Source organism: Mus caroli, unplaced genomic scaffold (assembly GCF_978045245.1).
Source record: "Mus caroli unplaced genomic scaffold, Mus_caroli_1 scaffold_16, whole genome shotgun sequence".
In the NCBI taxonomy this organism is placed as follows: Eukaryota; Metazoa; Chordata; class Mammalia; order Rodentia; family Muridae; genus Mus; species Mus caroli.
In genome coordinates, this window is record NW_028227271.1 from 28,161,433 (window position 1) to 28,181,198 (window position 19,766).

General features: G+C 49.9%; 2 protein-coding genes across 3 annotated transcripts; both read left to right on the forward strand.

The window, feature by feature from the left end:
* Positions 1-5,695: 5,695 nt before the first annotated feature.
* On the forward strand, positions 5,696-10,817 carry Gfus (GDP-L-fucose synthase). Of its 2 annotated transcripts, none has more exons than XM_021183278.3 (11): positions 5,696-5,772; positions 6,442-6,599; positions 6,953-7,067; positions 8,384-8,512; positions 8,601-8,674; positions 9,062-9,195; positions 9,326-9,390; positions 9,652-9,718; positions 9,851-9,930; positions 10,118-10,217; positions 10,510-10,817. In XM_021183278.3, the coding sequence occupies exons 2-11, from the start codon at positions 6,454-6,456 to the stop codon at positions 10,563-10,565; spliced, it is 966 nt and encodes a 321-aa protein (XP_021038937.1). In that variant the 5' UTR covers positions 5,696-5,772; positions 6,442-6,453; the 3' UTR covers positions 10,566-10,817. The 2 variants fall into 2 exon arrangements, with proteins under 2 accessions (XP_021038937.1, XP_021038936.1); XM_021183277.3 differs by having other exon boundaries at positions 5,718-5,837.
* Positions 10,818-14,061: 3,244 nt separating this feature from the next.
* Positions 14,062-19,118, forward strand: Pycr3 (pyrroline-5-carboxylate reductase 3). The gene is made up of 6 exons (XM_021183587.2): positions 14,062-14,209; positions 16,214-16,278; positions 16,643-16,822; positions 17,031-17,243; positions 18,235-18,327; positions 18,485-19,118. Exons 1-6 carry the CDS (start codon positions 14,119-14,121, stop codon positions 18,665-18,667), a joined length of 825 nt encoding a protein of 274 aa, XP_021039246.1. The 5' UTR covers positions 14,062-14,118; the 3' UTR covers positions 18,668-19,118.
* The last annotated feature ends 648 nt before the right edge of the window (positions 19,119-19,766 follow it).

The following is a 19,766-nucleotide window of genomic DNA, read 5'->3' on the forward strand; positions in this document are numbered from 1 at the left end:
CTTACATGCATGTAAAAGTGATGTTTATTCAACAGATGTAATTGTTGTCTCAGAAGCTTACTGCTGAATAGGTTCTCACTTTCTAGTTCTTTTTGAACTATGGCTGGCTGGTTCAACTCAGCTATTCTGGTTCAAGCCCCTCTCCAAGCTGACTGACTTAAGATGGCTTCTCTTGGCTTCTCACTGAATTGCTGTGCTTGAAAAAATTGCCTCTGGATGACATGAACTGAACTGCATTCAACTGCACTCAACTGAACTGCACCAAACAGAACCGAACTTAACTTCACTGACCTGGACTGTGAAGTAATTGAATGATTTCTACCCCATTAGCTTCCCAATGAATGAGACTCAAAACTATGGTTTATTGATTTAGCCTTGGCACAAGTACTAGGGGAATTAACCCTAGTCTATTTCCCCCCCAGAACTAGACAGTTAATACCCCAGCTGTGTTCTCAGGTACTTGCAGATTGAGTCTTCCTGGGTTATTTCTGTTCCATCACCATGTGCTCGGGGTCCGTTTCACTTCTGTCACATGCTCCTGGTCCCTCATGTCTAATGGAGACTTTCTGTCCTCTCTGTCTTCCTTCTCCTGCCCTCCTTTTTCCTTCTCTTCTCTCCTTCCCCCTTGTGGTCCCTACCTGCATCCCCCAGCCTGGTAACTGAAACTCTGCCTACGTCTGTTCTCCCCAGTAATTGCCTATAGCCAATTTTATTTAATCAATAGCTTTAAATTTGGGAGCAAGGTTTACATAACATCACTTGGTATACACAAGGATCTGCTCATCTGGGCAACCAGATCTTGGGAGCCAGTAGTTAGCATTTGAATACAGAGCAGCACCAGACTGATCCCCAAACACTGAACTGAGCTCAACTGAACCTCTGTGCATTGCCTGATCTCAAATGCGCTCACTAGACTGCCCTCCCCTCCTGACTCTGCACCGCTCTTTCCTGTCTGTTCTCAGGAGAGTTGGGTGGATCCTAGATCTGACTCATTCTGTCACATCTTTGATTCATTAGTTTGTCTGCCTCTCAATTAGACATCCTTGTTTGAGATTAAAGGGCGTGTCTGTATCCCAGCCAGAGAGATTAAAGGTTCGTCATTCTATCTGGACCATCAAGACCTAGAAGGTTTTTGGTGTGATCCCTTGCCAGAGCACCCATTGTTGCTGGATTAAAATTCCTCTACACACAGAGCCTGATCTTATGGAGGCATTTTCTCAGTTGAGGCTCCCACCTCTCAGAGGACTTTAGCTTGTGTCAAATAGGCAAAACTATTGGTCCTGAAAACTGCTGATGTCTACAGAAGGACATGGGCTTAAACTCCACTCTTTGCACCTCCAACACAAGCACTTTACCAGCTAAGCTACCTCCCTAGTCCCAGCCCTGGCTTTTAATGGCAGAAGGGTAGGTGCAAGCCTTTTGAAACTTGCGGTAAGGAATCCATTGACTTCTAGAGCTGAACTTGTGCTTCACCAGGAAGCTGTGGTCATAATGTAGCGTTCTCAATTATCTGAGAACTTCCAAATGTTTAAACAAACCTCACCAGTAGTAGGTTGTGGGGCAAGCAGACTATGCCACCAGACAGAAGAACTGGCAAGGTTGAAGCAGGTTCAAAAACCCCAGGGGATCTCATAGTTGAGAATGACAGACATTGGGACCAGCTCCCGGCCAGGATCTGTGTATCTTGGAACAAGTAACCATGATGCCCCACTGAAAGGACCATGACAACCGGTCACATAGCGTAAAAACCTAGCGTTCTCCATGCTAATGAGGCATCTAGATAGTCCCCGAGTGTTTAGCTAATGAGCATCCCTTCCTGGGCATCCCTTCCTGTAAAAGATATTTAATCCCTGGTTTACCCTGAGTAAGATGTATGCATTTACATCCAACATAACTAAAAAAGTTGATTAAAGATCACCATGGGGTGGAGTGCAGGCCTTTGTGGTAAAGAGCCATGCCTAAATCTCCTGGAGAAAGCCTTCTCTTTTCCAGCCCAGTTCCATACTCTCAGCACTCACTCAGAACGAGAGTGGATTCCACCCCGTCCTGGAGTCAACCATCCTGTTTCTGCCTGGAAAGTAGGGGAAAGGCAGACAGAAAGTAGGGGAAAGGTGGACCACCGTTCTGAACCCCTCACAGTCCCCAGTGGCGTCTGGATGCAAAGGAGATTGAGAAACACAGCATCCATCCCAGCCCCTGCTGTTTCTCACCCAGGAGAACACAGGCACTGAACTGTGTTCCGCCTTCCTTGAGCGGCAGATATGCAACCCAACAGTTGTTGGTGATGACCGCAGTGCAAGCCTTTAATTCCAGCGCTCAGGAGGCAGAGGCAGGTGGATCTGGACTTTGAGGTCAGCCTGGTCTAACAAAGCAAGTTCCAGGACAGCCAGGGCTACACAGAGCAACCCTGTCTTATGGAGAAAAAGAAAAGCATTACAGTTATCATGAGGGTAGTTCGATTGCCAGAGATGGGCTGCTTAGCTTGCTTAACTGTCAGCTCTCCACTCTAGGATGCTAGGTACTACAATCTAGTACTTGTTGATTAAGGAGTCAGGATCCCTGCATCCTGCCTTCTGTATCTTACCTTGTTTAGAGGAAAGGTAAGCATTGAAGGATGATTATTAGTAGCTGGGCACATGTCTTGTGTGGATCTCTGTGAGTTCAAGGCCAGCCTGCTCTACATAGCTAGTTCTAGACCAGCCAAAGCTACATAATAACATCTTGGCTCAAAAAGGCAGGGTGGGGTTAAGATTGTTGGGCGCCATTTTTCCTGCTTCTGTGAAAGCCTGTCTGTTAGGCAGGGTTGAGGCAGGTGAGGGCCTGCTGGCAGATTTCCTGGCCTGCTGATGCATGGAATGGATAAGAGGAACTACACTTGAAGCTCAAGGAAAAGGGGCTAAATGTTCTATTAATGTTGGTGGAAGGAACAGGGAAGCCTCCGGATGGGAAGAGATATATCCTATGTACATCAGCCAATGTCCCTGCTGGCTTGTGACTTAGTTTCCCATGATACTGTAAAGTATATAAAAACTATGAGAAATATAGACCTGGTATAGACCTGCAGCCCTCCCAATTTCTACCTTTTGTCTCTGAGTCTTCTTTCCATCTTTTCTATAATCATCCTCCCTCCTCCCTCAGGGGACTGTTCAACTTCACATCAGGAGGATCAGTGTAAAGGATTATGGTAAAACTTTATTATGACTAAACAATATTGTATTGCCCAGGGATTCCTAGACAGACTCTGGATCTAGATCTCCACTCTAGAGATAACCAGTCTTGAGGCTCCCAGCATACCTTGCCAGCCGGGTCCAAAAGCAACTTCTGCTCTGGAGATGAGTGACCCCGAGGCTCCTAGCGGGCTCAGCATTACCTCAGCAGTGGCACAATCTAGTAAAAAGCTCCAGGCCTCGACCAATCATCACAAGACAGCAGGAGTGACCAGGACCAGCAGGGGACACAGAAAATGGTCTCTGCCATGCCTCTCTCAACTAAGTCATAATTAGCCAAGGAAGTAAAGGTCAGCAAAGCTAAAGAGAAGAGGCCAACAAAGCGGTGCAGAGCTAGCTATGCAGGCACAGTCACTGTCCTAGTTATACTCTCTCCAAATGCCACATGTCCTGCCACAGGTGTCACCTCAGCCAAACACCACATGAGTCTGTGTCACCTGACATATCCAGACACTTCCACTTCAAATGGGTATTCTTTTTCAAGATGTGGGTGCTTCTGCTGAGATATCCCAATGCTTTGCTACCAGAGGGGTTTCCTGTTTTGTTTTGTTTCTTTTTTTTTCTTCCTATATTCTGTCTCCAAAAAGTTGGGAGAGTGGCTATGCAATTGGAAAACTTGCAGGTGGAAACAGAAGCGCTGGGGAGGGCAAGAAGTGACAGAACATGGAGAACAAAAGGGCTCAGTCCCCATGACTGAGCAAGAGAAGGAAGTTTTCTGCAGAAGGAAAGAGGAAAGAAACTATGCCAGAGGGTAGGCAGGTCAGAGATGTCTAAAAAAGCAGGAGGACAGTATGGTGAAACAGCCCATTTTGAAAGTAAGGGTTAGGGCTGGAGAGATGTCTCAGTGGTTAAGAGCACTGACTGCTCTTCCAAAGGTCCTGAGTTTAATTCCAGCAGCCACTTGGTGGCTCACAACCATCTGTAATGAGATCTGATGACCTCTTCTGATGCGTGTCTGAAGACAGCTACAGTGTACTTAGATATAATAATAAATAAATCTTTAGGCTGGAGCGGGGCCCAACCAGAGTGAGCAGGACCAGCCAGAGCAAGCAACCTTCATTCCCAGCAACCACATGATGGCTCACAACCATCAGTACAGCTACAGTGCATACACGTAAAATAAATAAAATAAAATAAAATAAGATAAAATAAAAAGAAATGATAGATCTGAGGCATTTTAAAGAGGCTGTGGTTTCATATGGAATGAATTTGTCTTTTGTGGAATAAATTCTAAGTAACTAGGCTACTCAAAATAGAATTATTCCTCAACACTGGAAGGGGCTGGTAACAGCTGTACTAGACTCTGGTCCACAATTGCAAACACTAACTAAATTCAATGAGTCATTTAAAAGACATAAAAATGAGAAAAGGCGAGTTGGAGAGATGGCTCAGCGGTTAAGAGCACTGACTGCTCTTCCAGAGGTCCTGAGTTCAAATCCCAGCAACCACATGGTGGCTCACAACCATCTGTAATGGGATCTGACACCCTCTTCTGGTGTGTCTGAAGACAGCTACAGTGTACTCATATACATAAAATAAATAAATTTTAAAAAATTAGAAGAGGCTCAGTGGGATGAACTCATTTTGTAGAAGAGGCTGGCCTCAAATTCAGAGATCTGCTTGACTCTGCCTCCCGAGTGCTGGGATTAAAGGTAGAGTGTGCTCTACCACACTCTGTGTGTGTATTCTTAAGCCTGTGTCTCTATTTTTAAATTAACACTACTATCACAGTTGATATACATATAAACTTAGCTAAACTGAATAATCTGCTGTCCTACTTACCTCCTCATAACCAATATTTTTTAGGTTTTTTTTTTTTAATGCATCATTTAGTTTGTATGTATGGGTGCATGTGTGGGACAGTGTGAGCGTGAAAATCAGAGAACGACTTGTGGAAGTCAGTTCTGGCTTTCCACTAAGTGGATCCGAGTGGATCAAACTCAGACGAACAGGCTTGGAGTTAAGTATCTTTAAAAACACCATCCCAACATTGGCTGATATTTTAATTTTTCATTATGAAACACACTTTAAGATGTTGTCGAGTTAGAAGAGATTTTATTCACTGCTTTAAAATACTCAATTTAGGTAAAGAAATCGAGTCTTCTGTGAACTCTTGGCTGGAACACACAACTGGTGAGGGATGCTGGCTCAGCCAGGCGCGTGGCCACTCAGACACGCAGACCGGCTAATGGGAAGTGGTTTTCCTTGCAGGATAAGAACTGGATATTCCTTGCCAGCCCACTAGTCCCTTGAGGGACCTGTGTCCGTTTGACCACTACAGTGTGTCTAGGTGGGCAGCTCGTCCTCTGCAATGCAGTTCCAGCGGTGAAACGGGACCACCCCCGCCCCGCCCACAGGACTCGGTTTCCCAGATGGCCGTGAAGCCCAGAAGACATTTCCCAGAAGGGCCCGCGCCTCGCTGGCGCGTGACAAAGACTCCATTTCCCAGAGTTCCTCGGGAGGGCCTCGCCCCCTCCACTGAACCGGGAGTAGCTGGAGAATTGTGCACCGGAAGTAGCTCTTGGGCTGGTGGAACCCATCGCAGGTGAGACTTACAGTTGGATTCGGCACAGCACCCGGGGATCTCGCAGGCTGGTCAGGGCCGTAAGAGTACGTCTCGCATTGTGGGTCTACGTGGGGTTGGGCTGGGTCGGGAACCAAGGAGCTTGGGGCCCGGGCCCTTGCTCATCTTGGTAGCGGTGGAGCCATGCGGCTGGTTCAGAGCCCCCATACAGGGACCGTAACAAATTTCCAGCGTCCTGAGGCCGTCCAGCGGTGCACCCTGCCCTAAACTACTAGGCTTTCTTAGATCGTAGGCTATCAGCTCAGCACTTGTGGGTACGGGACTCCAAGTACGAGCACCGCCCCTTGTCTGTCTGTAGGGTGAACGTTGGGGAGAAGCAGCCGCTATGATCTGTGCAGGGACCTGCTAGCCCTAATTTTGCAGTCGTAGGGATGAGGTGTACCTTTCCTCTGCCTAGTAGGGTCATGGGTTGGAACCAAGCTGCTTTGTTTGTGATGGCGGCCAGCAGGAAGCTATAATGCCCAGGGCAAAGGACTTCCAGGGGGAACAGAGTTGGGTGTGTCTGTCAGCCTGTTGTCGCTCCTCCTTGGAAGTTTTGATTCTGTGCCTGCTGCCATTGGCCAAGGAGAATGGGGTAGGGAAAACGGCACATCCTACATCCTCCTTAGCTTACGCCATTTGGCCCTCCAGGTGGAGACCATAATGGGCGAACCCCATGGATCCATGAGGATCCTAGTGACAGGGGGTTCTGGACTGGTGGGTAGAGCCATCCAGAAGGTGGTTGCAGATGGGGCCGGCTTGCCTGGAGAGGAATGGGTGTTTGTCTCCTCCAAAGATGCAGATCTGACGTAAGTTGCGACCATATTCAGACCCAATTCCTCCTCTTGGTTCCCTTTCCAGACAGAATAATAACCTGACCGGGTTTGTTCCTGAGCCTAGCAGTAATAATCTACCCCGAGTTTGGGTCCTCCCTGCCAGGTGACAGGCTGTGGTTGCTGGCTGTGCTCTTAAGTAAACATCCTCCTGTAGTTCCGGGATTCCCACAGCCGACAGTTGCTAAAGCCCTGAACTTAGCTACTTATCTCTGTGGCTGCCCTTCCAGCCATGGACCCATTCAGTTTCTATACTCACTGCCCAAGCCCCAAACTCCTGATCTCCTCAGGCCTCCCTAGCCCTCCCCTGACATCCTGGCTTCCCTCAGGGATGCAGCCCAAACCCAAGCACTCTTCCAGAAGGTACAGCCCACCCACGTCATCCATCTCGCCGCAATGGTAGGCGGCCTTTTCCGGAATATCAAATACAACTTGGATTTCTGGGTAAGTTGGAGTGCTCCGGGGGCAACAAGCGTTGGGAGCCAGGAGCCTAGGTTCTTGAAACTTCCACAGGTTTACCCCCGAGAAGTCCCCGAGGGATGGTTTTGCACAGCCCTGGGGACATTTGGCCAAGTGCCGACCTGCAGGATTGAGAAGCTGAAAGAAACCTGCACACCGCACTATGTATCTAGGACTGAGCTTGCTTGGCTGCTCGATTGTCTGTCTGTCTGTCTGTCTGTCTGTCTGTCTATATCTATTTACGTAATGTGCATTGGTGTTTCGCTTGTATGTATGTCTGTGTGAGGATGTCTAGTCTCTTGGAACTTGAGGTACAGACAGTTATGAGCTAGCATGTGGGTGCTGGGATTTGGTCCTTTGGAAGAGCAGCCAGTGCTCTTAACTGCTGAGCCATCTCTCTGACCCCCAAATTTTTCTTTCTTTCTCTCCCTTTTTGTTTTGTTTTTGGGGTTTTTGTTGATTTGTTTTGGTTTTTGAGACATGGTTGTAGCCCTGCCTGTCCTGGAACTTTCTCTATAGACAAGACTAGCCTCAAAACTCACGGAGATTCGTTGCCTGCCTCTGCCTCTGGAGTGCTGGGATTAAAGGCGTGCTCCATCATTGCCCAGGCTGCCAGATTCTTGTACTCCCAGGCTTGGTTTCCTCAGCCCTCTGAATCTACCAACCACTCCTGTATGTTGGAATGTCTGTAGCATGTGCCTTAGGAGAAGGGGCAAAACGGAAGAGCTCTGCTTCTGCCCACCGTGCTCCTGAGAATCGGCCCACCTGCCTCTGGGCAGTCAGTGGCTTTGATCTAGCTGGCCTGACTAGACACTGCAGTATACAAAGGTTCCCACCAGATTTTGCCCCAGGACTCTCACCCAAAGCACTTCTTGCCCATCCCAGTCTTTTCAGCAAACTGCGTGGTCTCTACCTCTCCTGTTCTTAGACCAATTTGCCTTATATATGTTTAGGGAAGAGAACTAGAGAGGCACAGGGCAAGGCACTGACTCCTCACGAGTCGGAAGTGGAAGGAAGGCGTGTCCCTTGTAGTGGGAGCCCCACCTAAAGTTTTCTGCATCTCTACTACCCACCTACCCTGCGCTCACCCACACTCGCAGGGCAGGACCTCCTGGTGGTCCTTCCTAGGGGATGGCGGCTTCTATGAGGTCAATGCAGGGAGGCTTAGCCTTATTCTAGAAGCGCTTCAAATCCATAGGCACAGATGGCGCTCATATCTGAGCCATGTCTGTGTGTGGAGGATCAGGAGAGAGCTCGGGTCCTCCACGGGCAGCCTGACCCACCTGTGCCGCCCACCACAGCGGAAAAATGTGCACATCAATGACAACGTCCTGCATTCGGCCTTCGAGGTGGGCGCTCGCAAGGTGGTCTCCTGCCTGTCCACCTGCATCTTCCCTGACAAGACCACCTATCCTATCAACGAGACAATGGTGAGGCGCGGGGCCTCCTGGGGTGGCCCCTGAAGGTGTGGTCAGAACCAAGAAATGGGGGTTCTCAGTGCATCTCCTCCTCCTCCAGATCCACAACGGGCCGCCTCACAGCAGCAATTTCGGGTACTCATACGCCAAGAGGATGATTGACGTGCAGAACAGGTGCTGCCTCTTGGTCTTGCCCAGGCCTCTCTGGAGAGGGGAGGACGGACCCTGGGGTTAGTGAGGCCTTCCTGCTGCCTCATTTATGTCATTCTTAAGAAGCCAGTTTCAGCCGGGCCGTGGTGGCGCATGCCTTTAATCCCAGCACTTGGGAGGCAGGGGCAGGCGGATTTGTGAGCTCGAGGCCAGCCTGGTCTACAGAGTGAGTTCCAGGACAGCCAAGGCTATACAGAGAAACCCTGTCTCAAAAAAAGAAAGAAAGAAAGAAAGAAAGAAAGAAAGAAAGAAAGAAAGAAAGAAAGAAAGAAAGAAACCAGTTTCAGAAGGAATTGGGGACACTAGGGGCACATTCTGGGGATGGTATGAGGAGACACTGTGCCTCCACAGGGCCTACTTCCAGCAGCACGGCTGTACCTTCACCGCCGTCATCCCTACCAATGTCTTTGGGCCTTATGACAACTTCAACATCGAAGATGGCCACGTGCTACCCGGCCTCATCCATAAGGTGCACCTGGCCAAGAGTGAGTGCAGCCACCCGGCACACGCCTGGCCCAGGTTACCTGCCTGTGGGGGCTTCATGCTCAGCTGTGGGGTGGGCAGGGGACTGGACCAGGCCTGGCCACAGAGCTCTGACACCCGCCCCATCCATAGGTAGTGGTTCGGCCCTGACGGTGTGGGGTACAGGGAAGCCGCGAAGGCAGTTCATCTACTCACTGGTATGTTTGGGGGGTTGGGGGGGGAGCATGGCCTTCCCAGTAAAGCTGTGTGGAGACCTAGGAAACCATCCTTGAACCTTGCCAAGTCCCCAAGAGTGCAACTTAGGCTCAGTAGGAGAAAGTGTGCCCTAAGTGAGGGACCTCCATCAGGGTGAGCCCTGGCTGTGCTCCCAAGGGAGCAGGAACAGCGGTCCAGCCTCCCCACTAGGGGCATTTAGTGCTCACTCATGTGTGGATTTGACCTGACCTCTTGACCTCCAGGACCTCGCCCGGCTCTTCATCTGGGTCCTTCGGGAGTACAGTGAGGTGGAGCCCATCATCCTCTCAGGTGGGCATCCGGCAGCTGCCTCTCCTACAGCAGGGCAGGATCTGCGTCTACCCTGAGGAGTGGGAGCAGACATGCCCCTAGGGGGTCTGGACAGGGAGGCCTGACTGACTGCTGGCCCATGGTTCCCCACAGTGGGTGAGGAAGATGAAGTGTCCATCAAGGAGGCAGCTGAGGCTGTAGTGGAGGCCATGGACTTCAGTGGGGAAGTCACTGTATCCTTTGGCTCTGGTGATGGGATGCTGGTGAGACAGTGTGGAGGAGTAATTCCCGTTTCCCATGTCGGATGGCTAACATAACACCATTTTGTTTCTGGTGGTGCTTGCCCTGGCAGCGGGGGGTAGGGTGAGGGGGTGGGGGAAATAGTACTCTTTCTGTTATGGTCTTGACCAAGGCATCCAGTTTGATTCAACAAAGTCAGATGGGCAATATAAGAAGACAGCCAGCAACGGCAAGTTGCGGTCCTACTTGCCCGACTTCCGTTTCACACCCTTCAAGCAGGGTGAGTTCCTGTCCCTTCCACAACCCTTAACCACCCCAACCTGCTTTCAGGCTTTTTGCCAGTTAGCCCCTGGCTTCAGCAACAGCTGTTTCTCCCGGTTCCCTGCTGAGGTCTTAGCCTCTGTACTGGGACCATGGGGTCTGTTGCTTTGCCAGCTTGGTCACCAGACCCTTTACAGAGCCTCTCCCCACTGAGAAACAGGACACTATAGTTTAGGGTATGGGGGGAGGGGACACTCTCTATCTCCTGGGGGGCAGGGTAGTTACTGGCTCTCCCTTGTCTGTCTCTGCAGCTGTGAAGGAAACCTGCACTTGGTTCACCGACAACTATGAGCAGGCCCGGAAGTAAGGCGCGGGGCAAGCAGGTGCTCACCTGGTGATGCTCAGTCAGTGGTCACCACCCCTAGTTCTCGCCAAGAACTGAGGACAGTATCCAGCCACCTGAGCCACATGCTGACCTCTTTGCCAGGATCCTCCATGCTGCTGTCCAGTAGGGCCCATGTCCATCCCTGGGGAAAGGCCAGACCAACATCTTGTCTGCTTCTGCCCGACCTCCATGTGTCCCTGCTGGACTAGAAACCAATAAAATGGATTTTCATGAGCCTGGACTCAGAAGCTGGGCCAGCCTTCTCCTCCCCACAGTGTAGCCTTCCTGGCCTGGCCTGGGACCCACTGCCCCTTGGCTGCTACTTACTTAGCTCCTAAGAGCTGCTGGGCCCAAGACAAGAGTCCCTGTGTGAAGGACCAGAGGGTGGAGTTAGGTCAGGCAGCAGGCAGCATGGGTCTGATGTGAATTGTCAGTGCTATCAGGTCTGGGGCAGGGGACCTCCCCAACAATCTAGCCTGTATCTTAGCCATGCTTAGCCCTTCTTCACCTGTGGTCACACACAGGCCACTCTTCCTCAGACTTACAGACTGTGATGAAAAAAGATAGGTCTTGATTTTGACAGATTCAGTGGGCCAACAGGGGGCACAAGGATGAACCTGCAAGGAAGATTGGTGATGGGTGACCCAGATTTCTCTAGACCCCCACCCCCACCCCCATCGCAGGTCTGGCCTTGTTGGACAGCTTTAGCCACCTGTGTGGTAACATTGTGGACCTTTCCATTCGATTTCTTCTTAGGTGGTCAGACCCAGGCTAGTTAGGGCAGCATGAGAGAATCCACCTAAGGCTGTTGCAGCTAGGGGCAGGCCGCTTTGGTATTGCTCGTCTTTGACTACTGCAGCTCTGGGTCATTTTCAGGCTCTCATCTTAGAATTTATTCACCTAAGGCTGTTAGGATTGTTTCTTGACCATGAGGGGTTGGAAGTCAGAGGCCCCTTGACACCTCTCAATCTTGAAATGGAGCGACTACTGTCCCCGAAGATTGGGGAGAGCAGAGAACATTTACTCTCAAGACTCAAGAGCTACAGCCCCAGGCAGACAGAAGTGATCGTCAGCACGTGTGTAATAGCCTTAAGACTTTCCCAGGTGATGAATCATACCCACCAGCCACATAGCTGAAGCTGACAACGGGCTGCTGGACAAGTCAGGGTTTTCCAAAGGAACAGAACTGTTGTACATGCAAGGTGATTTATTAGGCTGGCTTACAGGATGTGTTCTGGGTAGCCGGACAATGACTAACACTGGACAGGCCAAGAATCTGGTAGCTGTTCCGTGTATAAGGCTGCATGTCTCAGCAGTCCCAGCCTGGCACTGAGGGCCTGGAGGACTCCTGGAGAGCTGCTGGCCTCCTGTGTATTGTGTATTTTGGGATCCTAGATGGGTTTAGTGGCAAACGAGCAAAAAAAGTTTCCTTCCATGTCCTGTTAGGGAGCTGCCACCAGAAGGCGCTGCCTTGCCTTATGGTGGATCTTCCCCTTCTAATCCAAAAGAATCCTTTGAAGGCTTGTCCAGCAGCTTGTGTTTTAGTTAATTTCAGATGCAGTCAGAATTGACAACGCATACATCCACTTGGCCCCTCCCCTCAGAAGCCACACCCATTCAACCCAGGTGCTCATCCAGTCTGCTGAGGTCTCATAATTTGCTCAGGTTTCTCTGCTCAGCCCAACCCTCCTAGACATTCTGCCTCTCACCTCCCTGAAGTATTAAGATATCCAATTGTTTCCCTCACCCTTGGTTCTCAGCCTGCATCTAAGGCCTTCTGTCCTCCAGCAGGACAGTCACAACCTGCCAGGGCTTTCATCCTTTTAAAGCAGTGTCAACTGGCCCCTCCTATGTTGTACTGCCCAGCCTGCCTCAGACCCATGCCTTCCCAGCACCCATCTCCACCTTTAAACCTCACCCTCTGATGAGCATCCACCAAGCAGGCCAGGGCATTAAGGAAGGAATTAAGGATGTAGCTCCCAGCCCCCAGGAAGAGCTGATCTGAGTCTATCAGAACTTGCCAGACACTCAGTTGTCCAGTGACCACCAGTCAGTGTGTTAAACGTGTCATTATGTCAAGAAATGCACCCTGTCCTAAGAATCAGAGTGCCTTGATCACTCCGGCCAGACAGCTGCATACACTTTCCGACAGACTTGAGGCCAAGTCTCAGCCCTGAACATTTCCAGGTGCCGCCCAGAAGGCACAAGTTCTTTACACTCATGTCCCTCACCCCATAGAATGGATTTTTGTCTCCGTCTTCTGCAGGTTTCCTGTTGCTACCCGAGACAGTTAATGTCTAAGAAGGAAAAGCTTTATTTAGCTGCAGTTTAGCTCCTGGTTTTACAAGTGTCCATCTAATGTCAGGCAAACTTAGTACTCGTAGGCTTCAGGTGGGGTCTGGGGAAAGATTAGGAAATACAATTCTTCACCTCGCACAGTGAGAGAGGGAAGGACTGGCCATCACATCCCAATTGCGGCAAGCAGGAGATGACCATCTTTACTGTGGGACCTCACAGTCCAAAGACAGCATGCAGTGCCCTTCTAAGTGCTGTGTTCTAGTTTGCCTAATTATACACATTCAAAACAAGACAGCAACAAACCACCTGTATGCTGGTGGTTGTTTGAATTGGTAATTTGGATGAGACGAAGGCTGGGACCCTGATCACTTTATTTATTTATTTATTTATTTAGACAGGGATTCTCTCTGTAGCCTTGACTGTTCTGGAATTTGCTTTGTAGCCCAGGCTGCCCTCAAACTTGAGATCCACCTGCCTAGGACTTTTGAGTGACAAGACCAAAGGTGTGTGCCACCACAGCCAGGCTTCTGATTGCTCATGAAAACCTGCCCTTTTTTCTGTTTTGGGCTTCTTGATTTGCTTGCTTTTTCTTTCCTCTGCTCTTTCACTTCAGCTAAATGACTATACATATAGCCAGCTAAGTGACTATATGTGGCTATATGTGGAATTCAATACAGATAACTATTTTGGTGAGACACTAAAGCACACAAAAGTTTTTTTTTTTTTTAAATTAAAATATAAGTGCTGTGTATTGGTGACTGATGGTTAGTGCTGCTTTTAATGTAGAGAACCAGAACCCACTCTGAGGACTGAACCCAAGGCACCCAAGCTAGGCAAGAGTTGTACTTTGGAGTACCTACCTTACACCCCAGGCCCATCCTGGGGTGGTTCAAGAGTTTTTGGTTTTTTTGTTTTTCTCCCCCTCTAAATCTCTCTGCAAGGGTTTTGGAGAGACTCTAGCTAGCTTCAGGTTTCTCAGGAGGAATTAGACAGCCTGTTTAGGACTAGCTCCCCATCCTTTCTCTTCTTTCCCCTCAGCAAAATCACTAACCAATGGTTTACCAAAGCTTGGGGAAAATCCCGCCTCAAGCGTCAAAATCCAAGTGTCTGCGCCCGCCCCGCCCCGCCCCGCCCCTCTGTCCTCCCCAAACCCGCCCAGTCGCTTCTGTCCGTCAATGCAGTTCTAGTGGGCGGGACCCGCTGCCGCAAGGACGAGAGAAGGCCAGCTCAGAGCAGGATGGCGGCGACAAAGTCTGAACCTCGGCGTGTGGGCTTCGTGGGTGCAGGCCGCATGGCGGAGGCCATTGCCCGAGGCCTCATCCGAGCAGGTGGGGAGGCGAGGCCTGGCTGGGGGAGCTTTCGTTCTAATGGGAGGAGTTCGTAAGCCTTGGCGGGAGGGGCGCACGTGGTACCCCAAGGGCCAGTAGGGTGAATTCGCTGGTTTCCTGGGTGAGAATCCTACATCAGACCTCTATTAAGGCCTCCAGGATCGCTGGTTGAGTCCGCAGTCCCTTCCCAGGCCGGTGAGTGGGCATGTCAGGCGAGGTGTGGGGGGAAAAAAAAGAAAAAACAGTTCTTTTATTTAACACTGATTGTATTGGTGAATGATATTCCTTTAAATGTATTGCATTAAAGAATATTACGATTGACTTCACGCGTGACTTCTTTGTAGTGTAGTTTGCTCTTTTCTTTTCTTTTCTTTTCTTTTCCTTTTTCTTTTGTTTTCTTTTCGAGACAGGGTTCATTTGGCCTGGAACTCGCCTGAAGACCAGGCTGATCCTGAACTCAGGGATCCACCTTTTTCTGCCTCCCAGAGTGCTAGAGTGTGAGCCACTCGCTGGCTCGCTTTTAACTTTTTATCTCCTTATGTGGCCGCGAGTTTATAGTTCCATATGTGGCTCAAATTGTGCCTTAGATTGAACTGACTTAATGCCAAGTTAAATGTCTGACGTCCTGGCCTCTTCCTCCTCGGCCTCTGGTTTAACCAAAGGCTATCCATTCCTCAGCCCCACTCTCAGAGGTGGGCAGCTGTGAGGACATTCGGGAGGAAGAGGATTGGCCCTGTGTTCTGAAGAGTGTCTGCCATCGCTGGTTTGACATCACTTTATGGCAACAATACCTTGAATTTGAAGACTGAAGTGTCTCCACCAGTGCCAAATGTCTGCTACCTGGAGCTTGAGGGGTATGGTGGGGAGAGAGGCAAACTAACTCTTCCAGGCTGAGGACTGCTGGTGTATATAGCTGATGTTTTACTGGCCCAGCACTGCTGTACAGTATCTAGAAAACTTTATGAACAGATTGCGGGTAGAGGAAGTTGGTGACCTTTGGCTCTCTGCTTTCAGTTGTATTTCAAAGTCCAGAGGCCCATGATCATGGGAGGATGGTTTCCTACAAGGTTACATGTAGAACCTGGCAGTTCACCTGCCTCTTGCTGCTACACACACTATCACTGACATCATTCCCTGTGTAAGGTTTTAGCATGCACTTCTATCTGGCCCAGGCTTTCTACCCCTATATCCTCCAAAACCAGGTGATGTCCACCAGAAGGACCACTTTGTCTCCCCAGGACACTCCAGCTCACTTGCCTGTTAGGTCTTTATCAGACTGGCTTTGGTTTTGGTTTTGTTTTTGTTTTAAGACAAGGTTTCTCTATGCAACCCCCTGGCTGTCCTACTCACTCTGTAGACCAGGCTGGCCTAGAACTCAGATTCACCTGTCTCTTCCTAGATGCTGGGATTAAAGGCATGTACCACCATCACCAGACTAAGATCAGCTTTTTTAAAATCATATGTTTGAGTGTTTTATCTGTTTAATCACAGAATGTGTGTCTATGTGTGTGCTGCATGCTTACACACCCCGTGTCTTCAGAGGCCAGAAGAGAGCACTGGTTCCACTGGAGATAGACTTATCAATGGTTGTCAGCTGCCCAAGTGGGTTGTGGGAACCTATCCCAGGTCACCTTCAAGAGCAGCAAATACTCTCAGCTGCTAAGCTGTCTCTCCAGACCTTTCTTACTAACTCTCTTGCTATCCACCATGCCACCCTAGCTCTGGCGTTCCTTCAGAGGTTTTGCATTTTGGCCAAAAGACCTAAATGTTCCAGTCAGCTGCCTCTTCCCTGAAAGCAGAAACCCTTGGGCTTTGTTTCTTGTTAAGATCAGGCGGGTTCCTGGTCCCAGTGTCCAACAGAAACAGCAGTGCTAATTTAAGTACAATGAATTGACTTGATCAGCCCCAAGGACGAGCATCCCTAAGGAGCCTTAGGCTCACACTGGGCTGGGCAAGCTGTGTCCTATCTTCCCAGTCCTTACCAGCTCTTGTCCTTCTGTCCAGGCAAAGTAGAAGCTAAACAAGTCCTGGCCAGTGCACCAACAGACAACAACCTCTGCCACTTCAGGGTGAGTGGGACTTAGAGGGTCTTTCTGAAGCATTTATCAGGGGCAGGCATGGCAGACGTTTGAGATGGTTTAGTCTGTCCAGGGGAACTAGGCGTCAGAAGCCAGAAAGTAAGTTCTGGAAGGACTAGCACAGATGCAGTGTGTGTCTATGCAGGGTGGGTGTGGACACTCATTAGGAGGGAAGGTTCTAGAAGACACAACTTAAGAGTTTGAGGAGCAGGGCCTGTAGGGTTTGTCTTAGGCAATGTCTGGCAAGTACAGACATTGGTGACCCACGGGATACAGAATGGTCGATGGCACACAGGTCAGCCTGTGTAGGATGCTGCCTCACACAGCCTCATTTCTGGCCCTTGTGTCTCTTTAGGCTCTGGGTTGCCAGACTACTCACTCCAACCATGAGGTGCTGCAAAACTGCCCACTTGTCATCTTTGCCACCAAACCCCAAGTCCTGCCAACTGTCCTGGCAGAAGTGGCCCCCATAGTCACCACTGAGCACATCATTGTATCTGTGGCTGCTGGGATCTCTCTGAGCACAATGGAGGAGGTGAGTGGCCCCTTGGTGTGAGTAAGGCCTTGACTCTGAAACAGGATCTGTGGTCCATACTTGGGAAGGAGATAGCATCCCAACCAAGCGCCAGAAGTTAGCCAGTTGGCTCACCAGGGTTCAGTGGCTGGGATAATGTTCTGCCGGGGTACCTGGGCAGTGGGGATAGAGGCTGCATTTGTCTGACGCTGAACTCTCTCCTATCCAGCTGTTACCCCCGAACACACGAGTATTGCGAGTCTCTCCCAATCTACCCTGCGTCGTCCAGGAGGGGGCCATGGTGATGGCCCGGGGCCACCATGCTGGGAATGATGATGCTGAGCTCCTACAGAACTTGCTGGAAGCCTGTGGGCAGTGCATAGAGGTTCCTGAGTCCTACGTAGATATCCACACCGGTCTCAGTGGCAGTGGTGTGGCCTTTGTGAGTATTGTCTCAGAGTCAAGCCTTGGGGGCTTCAAATGATCCCCCTGTGAGCTCTGCTGTCCCTCAGAACATCATGTTTTATTGGACCATTGAGGCTGGCTCCTTTACCAAACTCTGGGTATAGGCCTTATAGTCTAGGTATCTGTGACCATGTTTCTTTTTTTTTTTTTTATTCTTTTTTTTTCTTTCTTTCTTTTTTTTGTTTCTTATTTTTTTAGGGCCGTGTTTCTTGTGATTCTGAGCTAGTGGTTCTCAGCCTTCCTAATTCTGTGATCCTTTAATACAGTTCCTCATGTTGTGGTGACCCACACACACAAGCAAAAAATTATTTTTGTTGCTACTTCACAACTGTAATTTTGCTACTGTTATAAATTATAATGTAAATATCTGTGTTTTCTGATGGTCTTAGGCCACCCCTGTAAAAGGGTTGTTCAACTCCCAAAGGGGTTGATAGGCATTTTCTCTCCCTTGGTGACACTCAGGCCAGATTAGACCAGATTAAAATTAAATAAAGGCAGATTTATTAGGAGGCAGCTCTCCGGGTGAGTTAGTCAATCTCACAGGTAGAGGTCAGTAAAGTCACACATCCAGGCTAATAAAGCAAGAGGGTTTTACAGAGCTTAGGCGAAGCATGATGACATGCCAGCTAGGAGCTGGGCTTGTGTCCATAGCATCTGAGGTCAAAAACTGAGCCCTTGGGTGGGCACTCGTGGGTGGGTTGCCAGAAGTGGAGAGACGAGGAGTATTGACATGTTTCCGGATGAAGGAGTTTTCTCTGTGTGGGTGGGATTGGAGGAAGGAGAACAGACGGGATTTCCCAGCTTGCGCGGGTGGGCGAGCAGGGGTTCCAGCCTGTGACTCCCTGTTAAGGGAGTCACAACCCACAGGTTGAGGACCGCTATTCTGAGCATTCTCTAGCTGTGAACTGTGTCTAGCAAAAGGTCAACTCTGACATGCCTCCTCCCTACTCCCAATGCTGTTGCTACAGGTGTGTACATTTTCGGAGGCCCTGGCTGAAGGTGCCATCAAAATGGGCATGCCCAGTGGCCTGGCCCACCGCATTGCTGCTCAGACCCTGCTGGTGAGTGAAGCCCTTCCTGGGGAGAATGTCGGGAAGGTTTGAGTGTGAGCTGTCTCCAGGGAACAGGAAGACAAGCCTACGGAGTCCAGACAGGCTGGGAAAATGTGCAGCTGCCTCCCCTCTTTTTTCTCTCACTGCCCTTAACTCTCCTCCTTAGGGGACAGCCAAGATGCTGCAGCAGGAAGGGAAGCACCCAGCCCAGCTTCGGACAGATGTGCTCACACCAGCCGGAACCACCATCCATGGGTTGCATGCCCTAGAGCAGGGCGGTTTTCGAGCGGCTACCATGAGTGCGGTGGAAGCAGCTACCTGCCGGGCTAAGGAGCTCAGCAAGAAGTAAGGCAGGCCTCAGATGAGACTACGGACTCCTTGCCCAGCTGCAGCCTCTGTGGTGAGAATAGCCCTGCATGGGAGATGTAGTGGGCTGTCCTCTAAGTGGAATGGCTATCATCTTTATCCAAGAAGCGGTGACTACTTGTAAGATGCCATCATGATGGGGTTGCCTTGACTGTGACATTCAGTCAAGGAAGAAGGTGGGGAGGGTCACTTGACCCTTACCTGAGATTCCAGATCCTCCCTTCTGCATCTCCTGGCCAGTTGCAATTGTGTCCTCATGGTCACAGGAGCTGGTAGAATATGTCGCCTGTGGAGGTGGTAGACATCATCCTCCCTGCTGGCATGAGACGTCTTGATGGTTGTGGCTGCTTTGGGATCACCCACACTCTGTAAGCAGCGCCCCGTCCATATTCTCTAAGCCCAATAAACTCATTGGTTCTCTAAGTTGGACTTTAGTCGAATTGTACTTTGGTTTGGTACTTTATAAAGAGAGGGTAAATATTTATATTTCCTCAAGGAGAATTCCTACAATACTGGGCACTAGCCTCCTTGCTTCTCTCGGTCACCATCTTCCTGTTGTCCCACCTCTAAGGACCACGGGGTCTCTGTCCATCATGCAACTGTTTTCACTTCCTCTACACTTGGAAACAGTATTCCGGTCTGCAGGCCAATAACCCTACTGACATAATTGGTAATGTCTGGTCTCCAGTGCCTGAAAGCTGGCCTGGATTTTGGAAGCAACAAAGTGTCTTCTGCTAGCTACTGATCCTGGTCTGGAGCCCTGGCCCTCCTCTTGAATTTCCGTGGGGCTTCTCAAAAGCCAGTGATCACACTCATGAGGATAGAGATGGGAGTGGCAGAGGAATAGATGTCACTTGCTGCAGAAGCTCTCACCCTCTCCATGAACCCAGAGCCTTGGCCCATAGGAGAGAGTCCCCAGTGAAAACTGGGAAACCCACCCTGAGCAAACATGCCCTTCCACAGTTGAGAAGCTACAACCACATGGCTCCTGTAGCAGAGGTAAGTCAAGGGGAAGAGCTGATTGAGGTTCCAAAGCTAGCTAGCTTTGGAAGGCTAGAGCCCTCCAGCTGGATATAGGCTGC

Coding starts and splice junctions, on each gene's coding strand:
- Pycr3 (XM_021183587.2), top strand. CDS start 14,119: ATGGCGGCGACAAAGTCTGAACCTCGGCGTGTGGGCTTCGTGGGTGCA. Junction 14,210..16,213: donor CCGAGGCCTCATCCGAGCAG/GTGGGGAGGCGA, acceptor CCTTCTGTCCAG/GCAAAGTAGAAGCTAAACAA. Junction 16,823..17,030: donor CTCTGAGCACAATGGAGGAG/GTGAGTGGCCCC, acceptor TCTCCTATCCAG/CTGTTACCCCCGAACACACG.
- Gfus (XM_021183278.3), top strand. CDS start 6,454: ATGGGCGAACCCCATGGATCCATGAGGATCCTAGTGACAGGGGGTTCT. Junction 9,391..9,651: donor GGCAGTTCATCTACTCACTG/GTATGTTTGGGG, acceptor CTTGACCTCCAG/GACCTCGCCCGGCTCTTCAT. Junction 10,218..10,509: donor TTTCACACCCTTCAAGCAGG/GTGAGTTCCTGT, acceptor CTGTCTCTGCAG/CTGTGAAGGAAACCTGCACT.